At 45.3% G+C, this 11,952-nt stretch overlaps 1 protein-coding gene across 4 annotated transcripts; it reads left to right on the top strand.

Annotated features, from left to right (window-relative positions):
• Window positions 1–5,838: 5,838 nt before the first annotated feature.
• Window positions 5,839–10,078, top strand: GTPBP8 (GTP binding protein 8 (putative)). 4 transcript variants are annotated; one of them, XM_030948038.1, is made up of 7 exons: window positions 5,839–6,113; window positions 6,473–6,571; window positions 7,049–7,179; window positions 7,525–7,624; window positions 8,027–8,145; window positions 8,591–8,714; window positions 9,312–10,078. In XM_030948038.1, exons 1-6 carry the CDS (start codon window positions 5,871–5,873, stop codon window positions 8,673–8,675), a joined length of 777 nt encoding a protein of 258 aa, XP_030803898.1. In that variant the 5' UTR covers window positions 5,839–5,870; the 3' UTR covers window positions 8,676–8,714; window positions 9,312–10,078. The 4 variants fall into 4 exon arrangements, with proteins under 4 accessions (XP_030803898.1, XP_030803880.1, XP_030803869.1 ...); XM_030948020.1 differs by having other exon boundaries at window positions 5,839–6,164; window positions 9,315–10,078; XM_030948009.1 differs by having other exon boundaries at window positions 5,839–6,164.
• The last annotated feature ends 1,874 nt before the right edge of the window (window positions 10,079–11,952 follow it).

The raw sequence follows: 11,952 nt of genomic DNA, 5'->3' as shown, positions 1-11,952 counted from the left end.
TATTATCTTCACATTTCTCTACAATCTATCTTTGATTTACACAACATATTTGTATAGTTCAGATAAAGCTCAGCTTCCAACCTAACAACTCTGTGTATTTCAAGCAAACACCTATTTCAAATAACATAAAATGTTCAACACTCAAATAAGAATTTTATCATTGAATTAGGGGAAGGATATTTTTAGTTAACCACTTTAAGTATGCTCAGCATATTAAAAGCAAAATCTCTTGGAAAAAATTCCTCAACACAGCTTCTGCTTTAGAGCCATGTGGTTTAGCAGTGAAGTGCAACAACTATTACTCATGTTTCAAGGCAGGTCCAAGATGCAAAGATCACATGTAGACAGATCCCTGTGGTGTGAGACATACCATAGTTTCAACCATACAGTCTGTGGGTAAGGTAGTTCAGAACTACCTGGCAGAGGCAGCATGAAATAAGGGTCCAAGTCATGAAAATCAGAAGATTTTAGGGTCCTAATCACTGGGGGTTTAATCAGGAGCAACAGATCCAGGCACCTGGAGAATGTAGGGTCATTTTAGAAACCAAGGCAGGAAAACTCCTGATAAATGGGGAGAATTCCTTGCAGTGTGGGAGGCAACCTAGTCTGGTTATTTCGGGGAAAGGCCTAATGGTTTTGGGTCTGGGGCTTTTTGCTCATACCTGATATTCAAAGTGATAGCTGGAAAATCATGTTGGTATTTCTTTAATTAGCCTTTTGGGATTTGAGTCTCTGGATTACAGTCTGTCCGCAGCACAGAAACTTACTGCATGACTGTGGACAGTGGAAAGGTTATCCGTGGGTGATTTATCAGGGGGGGGACTGCTGGGAGGTTTTTGGTTTTCAAATCCCAAACTCTCAGTCTGACACTCAAACTGGAGCCAGGCAGCATGGCAGTAGTATTGTTTCAAGAAGGCCACTGCTGTGTCCCAGGCAGTGGATCCAAGCACAGCCCTGGAGCTGGTTTCAAGTGTCCTTTGCTGTTAGATTGTTTCTGTTTCAGCTCAGCAGGCTTCTGTGTTCTGAGACCCTGTTTTAGTTGAATTCATAGCTCACAGTCACCATGACATCCTGTTATCCTTTATATTGTTTCTGGCTCTGGATGTACATCACACCTCCAGGAGAGTGACTTAGCCTCCCCCTGCACCCCCCATAACAAATTCTAGTTTTAGCTGCCATCCTGGACATTTCAGAGCAAGCTCCTAGCAGTCATTAGTGATTCAGGCCCTGAGAAAGCAGAGTTTTGCAAAGATTGGATTTGTGGTGCTGCTGCTGCTGTGTCTGCTGCTACAAGGGTTTTTGTCAGACCCATGTTATAACTGTGCTTTCTTCTCCATCTCCTGCTCAAAGCAAGCAACAGCACTCACCTTGAAAAGTTCTTTTTCTTTTCACTTAACAGTCAAAAACCCCAAAACACTTAACTTTCAGTGTCACTGTGATATTTTCTGAAAAATCCCTTTGCTAGGATTTCTTCTCCTGGGAAGTTGAGAGGCCTCAGAGAAAAATGTAAATAATAATTATATGATTGCTTCTCCTTGTGTTTTGGTGCTTTGGAATGTGGTAGGTGAGTCTTTCATTGGTTCCATGTGAATTGTGTTTTCTTAATGACCAATCACAGCCAGCTGTGTCAGACTCTCTGAGGGTTACAGGTTTATATTATCATTCTTGTCTAGCCTTCTGATGTCTCCTTTCTCTCTCTTTAGTATAGTTTTAGTATATAGTTTCTTTTAATATAATATAGTATCATAAAATAATAAATCAGCCTTCTGAGAACTTGGAGTTAAATTCTCATCTCTCACCTTGTCCTGGGGACCCTCACAACACCACAACACTTTCAGAGATGTTAACTGAGTTTTCTCCAATACTGATGTTATAAGTTTGAGTCCAGGAGAAAAAAAAGCCCAACAAATTTAACACATATATTGAAAAGAGAATTTCAGTTCTGTAAAACCAGTGGAAACAACTCTTCAGCTGTGGCTAGCAGTGTTAGCTGCCACATGAATAATAATGACTCTCTTTAATTTCTTTACTATAGAACCTTTTGAAAAGCGTTTTCCACTAATGTGTATAATGAGTATTTTAATTTTTTAACTATTTTTTGTTAATGTCTCAGAATATCCAGCCCTTGAGACATCTGTGGCCTTGATTCCCTTCTTGGGACTAGAGACACTTCACCCTGCCCCCAGTTGCATAGTTTGCATAGAGGAAAATGCAGAGCTTCTTAGTATTTTATACAAATAATTTGGCCTTTAAAACTCCATATCCTAGTAGCTCTAGTTCCTAAACCACCTTCCAAGTGAAAAGAAGATAAGATGTACTTTAAGGGGAAGCACAGATTCAGACACAGTCAGTAGTGCTGTTAATGTCACGAAAGAAAGCAGGCAGGCTGGTGTGTTTACCCTGTCCTTTCCAGCGTGCTTCCTGGTGACAATATTTGGTCCATGTTTCTCTTGAGGGAAATGAAACTCAAGAACTCGGCTAGTTTTGGTTCACAGGACCTAAACCAACTGTCCCAAATGAACCTTGCTGCTCTCCCAAAACTCCATCTCCAGCTGGTCTCACAGCTACTCTTCTCCAACAGATATCTGAAAGGAATGATGGTTTGACCTATCTCACAATGCTGGGATAGACAAGATCAGACCAGACAAGATAACTGGGGTTGCCACGTCCTTCCAGCTCTGTGCTCTTGACTATTGTCTGGGATTTAGGTCAGTGTCAATGGTTATAGATCCCTCTTTCAAACTTCAGAGGAATGATTGTCAGAGTTTTTAATGTGGACTAAATTACTTTTGTAGCAATTCCCTAACACTTGAACTACATAACCAGCAACTGAAAAGAGACATCTGCTGCCACAGACATGAGCCATAGGCAATGTCAGTGTAAATGCCTGATGTTTGGCAATAACATGCACAATAAAAAGCAGAGTCTTTCAGGGGAGATACAAAGCAGGCTTAAATGTTGGCAATTTACCAGCTCTGTCCATAGTAACCTGCCATCTTCCATCTCCATACGATCTGCCCCAGAGAACCTAGACTGCAGTTAGGTCCAAGAAAAAAACAACACCTTCCACTGCAATGTACAGTTCCAGTCTCCAGGTTTTAGATATGGTTTTAATGGATGCTCTCTGCTAAAATCAGAAGTACTCAAAAGGTCCTATACCACCTTAATTTGTTCCTTTTACCTATGTAGTCACATTAAAAAAAGACTTAATTAGTGGCTGGGACCCTGGCCAATGTACTGGGCACCTCTGTTCTCATCATCACACCTGCAGATGTGATGTTAAATGGGCTGATCAGTTTCTCTGTGCTGCAGAACATGTGCCTGGCAGGGGTAACTATTGCAGGGTGCTTTGAAGCAGGCAAGTCTGCTGCCTGCTGCTGTGAGCGGTGTGGGACTCTGAGGCAAAAGTAGCTGAAAGCACTTGTTCTGCTTCATGTGTCACAATTTGGCACAGAAATGAGGAAATCTACCTGCTGGTGTGGTTATGAATATGTCTCTCTCTGGCCAGTGATTTTTTCTGTTAATAGATTCACCACAGATTTCAATTCAATTAAATTGTTGCTTTAGTACCCCCCAAAAAAGGATTAGAAGTGTTGCTGAAGTAATTCTTGAAAGTTCAGCCCTTTTTTTCCTGCATTTATAACTATTTGTGCCATAGGCAGTGACAGGAGAGAGGCCTGTCCTGTATAAATAAAAGTCATCTGTAGATTTATTGGGAGCACTCTTCTAAGCATGCATGTAGCAGCCAGTGATTGCTATCTGTCCTGAGCTATGCACATTTGACCTCTGTCTTGCTGTGAAACAAAGCAGGTTTCAAGAGGACTTAATTTACAGGACTGAGGTAGCATACAGGGGTTCTTCCCTAGGTTTACCCCATTAACCTCTCACTTTTAAGCACTTTCACTGATCATAAATTTGAGAAGCAGCTTATGGATTTCAGTAGAAGTTTGTCTTACTATTAAATATTCAAAGCCATCTCTGAGAAACATGTATGTTATTGGCTGCCCTGTTCTTAAGGGATCAAAGTTCTCTCCCTATAGCTGTGTAACTGAGCTCAATACAAAGAAAGTAGGATATAGCCTCTGTTATCTTCTAACGGTCCTTCCTGGCCTTGAATCTATTCATTGTAATAATGGAACCATCCAGACTTACAGGGCTTTAAACAGAGGGCTGTGACTACAGAAGAAAAAGGAGTCTCTGTCTCAAAGGAAAGGCAATGTTCACAGGATGTCCAGGCTGGCCTGGGTGTAAGGTTGAACATCAGGATATTTTCATGTATTACTTTTATGAAGATACTGATGAAGTTTACTTTCATTTGATGGTGTTAAAATTGCAGTACTTTGAAGCTGAAATGTTTCAAGGACATACATTTATTTCTGTGGTTTTACAGCCCTATGAACTGCAGTCATGAAGGAGAACAATGTAAAAAGATTTATGTGTATTTTTTGATAGGAAAACAGCACTCTGATACATATCAATTAAGTAGTAAAACTTGAGGGGTCTTCTTACTATAGTGTGAACACAGGTGACAACAGTTTTATGGTTGCTTTGAGTTTATTTTATTCAAAATCAAACTGACCTCTACATAGTTGTCCTTGAAAAAATATTTTGTTGGTGGGTTTTTGTTTGTTTGTTTTTTTCCCTGAAACAACTTAATTTTTTTACTTATTAGAAGAGTGCTTGGAAAACTGCTGGCTGCAGCTGGGAGGTGGGTAAGGCTATAGGACAGGGCTGCTTTGCCCTACTCCCTGGCCAAACAGGGCATCAGCACATGGAGCCCTCAGCAGCTTGACAGTGTGGCTGGACTTGGCCTGAGAACAGACATAAGAAGATACCGAGCTGAAAAGATGATACAAAACTGGGAGGAGCTGTTGACTCGATCAAAGCCAGACGTCCTGCAGAGAGACCTCGATAAATAAAAGGACTGGGCAATCCCCAACTGTATCATGTTCAACAAGGTAAAGTGCCAGCCTCTGTCGGATGGGGCAACCAATCTGTATGGACAGACTGGGGAATGAGTTGGAAAGCAGCACCATGGAAAGGGACCTGGGGGTCCTGGTTGATGGAAAGTTGAACTTGGGCCAGCAGTGCCCTGGAGCCAGGAGGGCCAGCCCTGTCCTGGGGGCATCAGGTCCGGCATCACAGCCGGGCAGGGGAGGGGATTGTCCTGCTCTGCTCTGAGCTGGGGCAGCCTCACCTGGAATATTGTGTATAGCTCTGGTCACAACATAAGGAGGGTATAAAGCTGTTAGAGAGTGTCCAAAGTAGGGTAATGAGGATGGAGAAGGGGGAAGCTGTATGAGGGGCAGCTGAGGTCACCTGGGCTGCTCAGCCTGGAGAAGACTGAGGGAGACCTCATCGCAGTCTAGAATTTCCTCATGAACAGGAGGCACAGGCACTGACCTCTTCTCTGTGCTGACCAATGACATGACCCGAGGTGATGGCCTGAAGCTGTGTCTGGGGAGGTTTAGGTTGGATATTAGGAACAGGTTCTTAATCCACAGGGTGACTGGGCCCTGGAACAGGCTCCCCAAGGAAGTGGTCACAGCACCAAGCCTGGCAGAGTCCAGAAAGTGTTTGGACAAAACTCTCAGGCACATGGTGTGATTTGGAGATGGTGCTGCGCAGGGCCAGGAGTTGGACTTGATGATCCTTGTGTGCCCTTCCAACTCAGCATATTCTGTGATTCTACAAACCGCCGGGCCTGGGCAGCACCGGCGGCTCTTGGGCGGGGATGCGGACGACGAGGGGCACACGCCGTTCCGGGCCCTCACAGTCGCCGGCCCGCTAGGGGCAGCCGCGGCACCACCCCGCCGTCCCGCCCGCCGCCTTCCGGGGCCGGCCGGGTCCTGCCTGCTGCTGCTGCTGGGATGCTGCTGCCCCGGGCGAGTGGTGCTGCGGGCCGGGCCTCGCCGCCGCTGGCCGCCCTGTCCCAGGTGCTGCGGCTGGAGCGGAGCCGCCGCACCGCGATCGTGTTCCCGCTGCAGAAGCTGGAGCGGTACCTGGCGCCCGGCACCGACACGGCGCCGTTCCGCCTCTTCCAGCCCGGGCTGCCCGCCCTGCAGCGCGCCGAGGCGCTCTTCAGGTCCGACCGCGGACACCCCATCGACTATGTGAGCTCCGCCGTGCGCATGGACCATGCCCCGCCGCCGGCCCTGCCCGAGGTCAGGCGAGCGCTGCCCCCGCGCCCCTCGGCCGGGACCGTGCCGGGGCGGCGCCTTCCCCCCGCCCGGGCCACCCCGGGCTGGGCTCAGCTGCGGGGGTAAAGGGGTGGTGGAGTGGTTGTGCAGCTCTCTCAGAGCGCTGCGCAATGTGTGGGGCACTTAGTGCTGCTTTTTAACAAATCGTTTGTTGTCGTTACCCGTTGTACAGCTCGGCAGCCTGACATGTCCGTGGCTGGGAAGTGACCAGGACTGGCTGCAGCGAGAGGTGGGCAGGTGTAGATGTGCCTTCTCTGCCTCTCCCCCTGCAGGTGTGTTTCATCGGCCGAAGCAATGTAGGGAAATCATCTTTAATCCGGGCCTTGTTTTCACTGGCTCCAGAAGTGGAAGTTAGAGTGTCAAAAACTCCGGTGAGTGACGTTTTTAACTTCCCTCCCTTTGGGTCGTAAGCTGGTACCAGTGCAGAGGATAGGGCTGAGAAGGGTGGGAGGGAACAAGCTCTTGAGTAGCCTGAAATGACAGAAAGTGCCAGCTCTGGTAGTCATCCTCATGGCTAGCACTGGCCTTGCTCTAGCCCAGGAAGAGGCAGAAGGAACCCAGCCTAGCTCTTCAGGCAGGTGAAGGAGCTGCACTACCTGAGCAGGTGTGCTGTAAAGGCCTTTGAGAAGAACCAAGCTTAGAGACCCATAAAGGTATTTTTAGTACATTTTGTGATTAGAGCCATGTAGGATTGCTACACAGGTAGGAGACTGGGCAGTTTAAAGCATTCTGTGGGGGCAGGAGTCTGGTATAGAGATATTTTGCAGAGCACCTGCTAGTACAGCGCTTAAAGCAGCTTTTTTAGAAACCACCCCTGTGCTTCATCTTGCCTCAAATCCTCTCTTCAGGGCCACACCAAGAAGATGAATTTCTTCAAAGTAGGGAAGTACTTTACTCTGGTGGATATGCCAGGATACGGCTATCGCGCCCCGCAGGACTTTGTTGAGATGGTGGAGGCCTATCTGCAGGAACGGCACAAGTAAGGGACCTACCTGTACCTCAGCACAGGGAAAGCCAGACTGACACCCCTGTACAGCATCATGTAATGAGGGGAGAAAATGCAGAGGGGTAGCTTCTTCCATCCATTAGTTCTGACATCATTTCCCTGGAAGTTTCTGCCTTGTCACTCATTAATGCTCAGATAGGTCAAAAGAGCAAGAAAGATTGAGGTGCTGCTCCATGCTGACCCTTAGTTTCCATGCATGACTTTTCTTACCTCTTCCTATCCCCAGATCCCATTTACTTGTTTTTGCTTATGAATTTGGAAGCAGCAGAGCAGGCATGAAATAATGGTGACAATTACTGTTGCTTGTATTTCTGGCAGCTTGAAGAGGACTTTCCTATTAGTTGATGGTGTAGTTGGACTCCAGAAAACAGATCATATTGCAGTAGAGATGCTGGAAGAGTTTGGGATTCCTTATGTGGTAGGTAATGCTTCATTCTTGGGTTGGTTATAAGGTACAGGTAATCTAGAAAGGTACTGTCCACCTGAGCTTATGCAAGTTGACCTACCTAAGCAGTAACCTGTATTGTCAGTAAAATAGGTTTATAATGTGTTGAGGGAGACAAATGGGATTTAAGAGGGGTTTTTATGTGGTTTATTAAATATGGGGTTTTTTTCAGCACTCAGCTTGAGCAGCTTGGAAAGGTGCATCCTTATGCAGGCATAGTTCTGGTGAACGGTGTTAGACTATTTTTTCCCCTAAATATGACCAGAGCTTTCAGACTGCTTTGTAAGGCAATCTAGGACTCTTACAGATGTTCCAGCTTAACAGCAAAATAATCTTACTTTCTTCTCTGAATCCTCCCTTTCTGGATCCATGCAGATGGTGTTAACAAAAATTGATCGAGCATCCAGGGGATTATTGTTAAAGAATGTACTGGAGATCCAGGAGTTTGTAAAGGACAACACACAGGGATGCTTTCCTCAGCTGTTCCTGGTCAGGTAAAGTTCCTCTCCACTGCTGCTGTTGCGTTTCTGGTGATGAGTTCAGTAGGGCAAGATACCTAACACAAATCTGTATGGTCTAGAGGCAGCACCTCTCTGTGCCCCAAGGACAGAGGGTGGGCTGCTGACAGGGAAATGTCCTGTCCCTTCTTTCCCCCTTCTCTGCAAGTGAGTGAAGTTTGTTTTGAAGGGTGCTTCTTCCTTTGGCCTTTATCAAAGCAGGGCAGCAATTCCTGTGCTGCATGGTAGCAGGCTTTTCCATTTTATTTGGAGCTCTGGTAGCAGTAAGAGCTGCAATTGTTGGATTACGGAGCCAAAGTGCAGGCTTTTCCCAAGGTGTACTCTGAGATGTGTAACTGAGCACAGCCAGTGGCTGTTTGTCTTTATTACTCCAAGACACATCAGTATGTGGCACTGAACATCTATGCCTCTGTTTCCACAGTGCTGTGGAGTTCTCAGGGGTTCACTTGCTCAGGGGTTTTGTAGCCCATGTTACTGGAAACCTGCCCACTGTAGAGGCCAGCTGAAAAGACCTGCTGATGTGCTCGGCTTATCAGGAACAAAAGGTACCAAAAACAGAGGTCTGGGGTTTTTGTTGCAAATAACCCAAGTTACTATATGGTATTTTTGAATAAATTAGTATTTATAAAGCTAATTTTTTTCTTTATTAGATTCATCTGTTCAGGAAGTTTGCAAGGTGAATTAATCCAGATTATTATAAAACTGTTTCATAAAACCTACATGATTGTGCTAAGGAGAAAAAAAAGTAGGTAACCTCCATAGAGAAGGGAAGTTTTAATACAGCATTTCCTCTCCCTACACTGAAATGTTCAAAAATCTACTACTCCATGCCTAACCTCTGCTATATTTAGGATACTAGAGACAGTCTAGTAATATCGTTAATAAAGAGGCATTTAATCTAGGGAAGAAAATCTACAGTCCTAACATTAAGCAAACTGTATTGCCCATTTGAACTGTATGATACACAGAGATTTACTTCTCTCAGCTGGGGTTGGGGTTAGGATAGCAGGTAGGTTGCACCCCTGTGCAACCTACCTGCTCTAAGGCCATGCAGAGTGGAAATAGCCAACCTGTTATCTGTGAAGGTGTGTTTGATGTCTTGTATATTTTACTTTTGTAACTCTTGTGTGTCTTGTGTTCAGTAGGTGCAGCAGGACAGCATGCCTTGCTTGCAGACATTGAGTTGTCCCTGTTCCACAAGGATGAAGGAAAGAACACATCTTTTATGGGATCTGCTTTTCCAGGAGTGTTGGCTTGAAACAGAGTGGAATAAAAGACTGACATCTAGAGGAGCCCTATCCTGCACACTGTCATGAGTCAGTGCTGCACCTACCTTCTGCTTTGAGATCCAGCATGAATTTCTGTGGCTCCACGTGGATGAAATGCCAGATCTGAGGCACACCATCCATGATCTGTATCAGCTCTACCCTGGCAGCTGAAGCACAACACATGTGTCCTGTACACTTTAGGGGAACTGCTTCCCTCAGCAGCTGTGTCTGTCTAAGAGCACTTGAAACTGTCCAGTTAAAAGGCAGAACTGGGAAAAGGACAGCCATCAATAGCAGCACTCGTACAGGAGAACTGAGTGTGAAGCTATGAAGTGCCTGTGTCAAACCCTGGCACTCAATCTTTGCCAGGTCTTAATGTGGCCAAGTGTGGTTATGCAGTTGTCAGTTACTTGCATTAAGTGTTTAAACCTCAAGAAAGAAAAGTTCTTTTCTAAATCACTCTGACAGTGCAAAAGGACTAGAAATACCACTTTCTTTCACTATGCAATTTCTTGTAACACACTAGACATGAGACAAGATCTGTTTTCAGCATACATATAGGAACAGGAGCATGTGATGAATGCAGTAAATGTGGCTCTCTAGCTTCTGCATCTTAGTGATCAAACCTGTAATTCTGTTAATATTTTATCTCTAATCCCAAAATGCTGCAGGGCAAACAGCCCAAGAGATGCAGATCCTAGAAATGGAGTAGTAGCTATACAGATGGAACAGGTGAAAGTGAACACTTCAGGAAGGGCCTTTTTGTAGAATCTTTAAGCTAGGATCTTCCAGAAACATCGATCTCGTCAAGGCTGTAATTTTCAGGGCCTCAGCTTTGACTGAAGAGCCTCTGAAAATAACTCTGAATATGCAAAAACAGTGCAGTTATGGTTTAAGTCCCTCCTAAGAACAAAACCCCTTAAATTTCATTACAACCCCTTACAGTGCTAGGAAGTCTTTTACTAACCACTTAAATGCATTAAATACATCCTGTTAATCCATTTGTACAAACAAACTGGATGTGTGTGCATGGAACATTAGGTACCATCTTCTCCAGAAGAACCAGTTTTATCTCTGGACACATCTTGGTTTTATTCAGAAGTGCTTCAGATACTGGAATAACTCCTGTATTTTGGTCAGCCATTTGCAGGAGCCAATACTACAGTTTGATTCTTGAGTATGACAATGCCCCTGTGACAAAATGGTAAATAAAATCAAGTCCTCTCCCTAAACAGTAAAACTTGGATTTAAGTGCCTTTATGGAAACAGGCTTTGGGAAAGCAGGTGTCTTGACACACTACTGGACTTTTTTTTGCCAGGTTCTTAAGGAACCAGCTGAGTTGCAAAGTGAGGAGCTGCACTTTCTCAGGCCAGGGACACAAAAGATCTCCCTTTCTTTCCTCCTCACTGATGAGTGGTGGGTGGACCTGGCAGCATACAGATACAGTAGAGCTCATTTCAGTTTTAAATTCAACTGTCTTTAGTTGTTAGCAGTGTGTAAGCTTTACTTAAGGCTCCTGCCATTATGTGGTAAAGCTATGCCTATTCTACAGCTGTTTACATAAATTATGTTGAATATTAGCTTCCATGGAAAAGGATTTTACCTTGTGCATCTTCCCTGGTCTTTCAGCAGTACAATCTCCATTTATTTCCTCTACTCTGTCTTGTGTCTGGTCTGGTGTGTCATCACAATCCTGACACTACAAAGGCAATATTTTTGCAAGTGTCCAAAATTAGAATGCTGCAGTCTGGACAGGTGCACTAGTAGATCAGTAAAAACTGGTTAAACAATTGAGCTCAGAGCATAGAAGCCAATGGGTCATATGCCAGTTGCATGGCAGTTACAAGTGGAACACAGCAAGGATGCATTCTGGAATGTGTCCAGTGTAACATCTCTATGAGTAATCTGGAGGAAGTGCATTGCTATCAAACGTGCCTAGGGCACCGAACTGGGGGGGAACAGTGGACATACTCATGGGCAGGGCTGGAGCAAAGGGGCTGACAGCAACTGTATGAAATACAACAGGACTGGAGCACCTCCCCTACAAAGACAAGTTGAGAGAGTCAGGTGCTATCCAGAAGGTGGAAACCTCATAGCAACCTTCCAGTATGTGAAGGGAGCCTAAAGAGAAGCCAGATGGGGCCCATCAGAAACTGTAGTTTTAGGACAAGGGGGAATGGGTACAAACTGAAAGAAGGGACTTACCTTGGGCAACCTGGTCTCGTGGGAGGTGTCCGTGTCCACAGCAAGGGGGTTGGGATTACATAGTCGTTAAGGGCTTTTATTCCAACTCTTTTACATTCTATGATTTTGTGAGCATGGGCAAGCGTGCCTCGCTGAAGGGAAGGAAAACCCCTGCCAACCGAAGAAACCGACTGTGAAAAGCCACCCTTTCTGACCTCGTGGCTGACCCTCTTTCGAGCAGAGGGGTTAACAGACACCTCCCGAGCTCACTTTCAAACCACGCTATCCCGATCTGGCAATCCAACAATGAATGTCATATCTAGGTTTGGG

This window comes from Camarhynchus parvulus, chromosome 1 (assembly GCF_901933205.1).
Source record: "Camarhynchus parvulus chromosome 1, STF_HiC, whole genome shotgun sequence".
Classification (NCBI taxonomy): Eukaryota; Metazoa; Chordata; class Aves; order Passeriformes; family Thraupidae; genus Camarhynchus; species Camarhynchus parvulus.
Note: the sequence above shows the minus strand (reverse complement) of the source record. Positions and strands in the feature narration are given on the sequence as shown.

What these genes read in the sequence shown, in the direction of transcription:
- GTPBP8 (XM_030948020.1), top strand. Translation starts at nt 5,871, where the DNA reads ATGCTGCTGCCCCGGGCGAGTGGTGCTGCGGGCCGGGCCTCGCCGCCG. An exon ending in TTAGAGTGTCAAAAACTCCG is followed by an intron (nt 6,572 to 7,048) that starts GTGAGTGACGTT and finishes TCCTCTCTTCAG; the next exon opens with GGCCACACCAAGAAGATGAA. An exon ending in TATCTGCAGGAACGGCACAA is followed by an intron (nt 7,180 to 7,524) that starts GTAAGGGACCTA and finishes TATTTCTGGCAG; the next exon opens with CTTGAAGAGGACTTTCCTAT.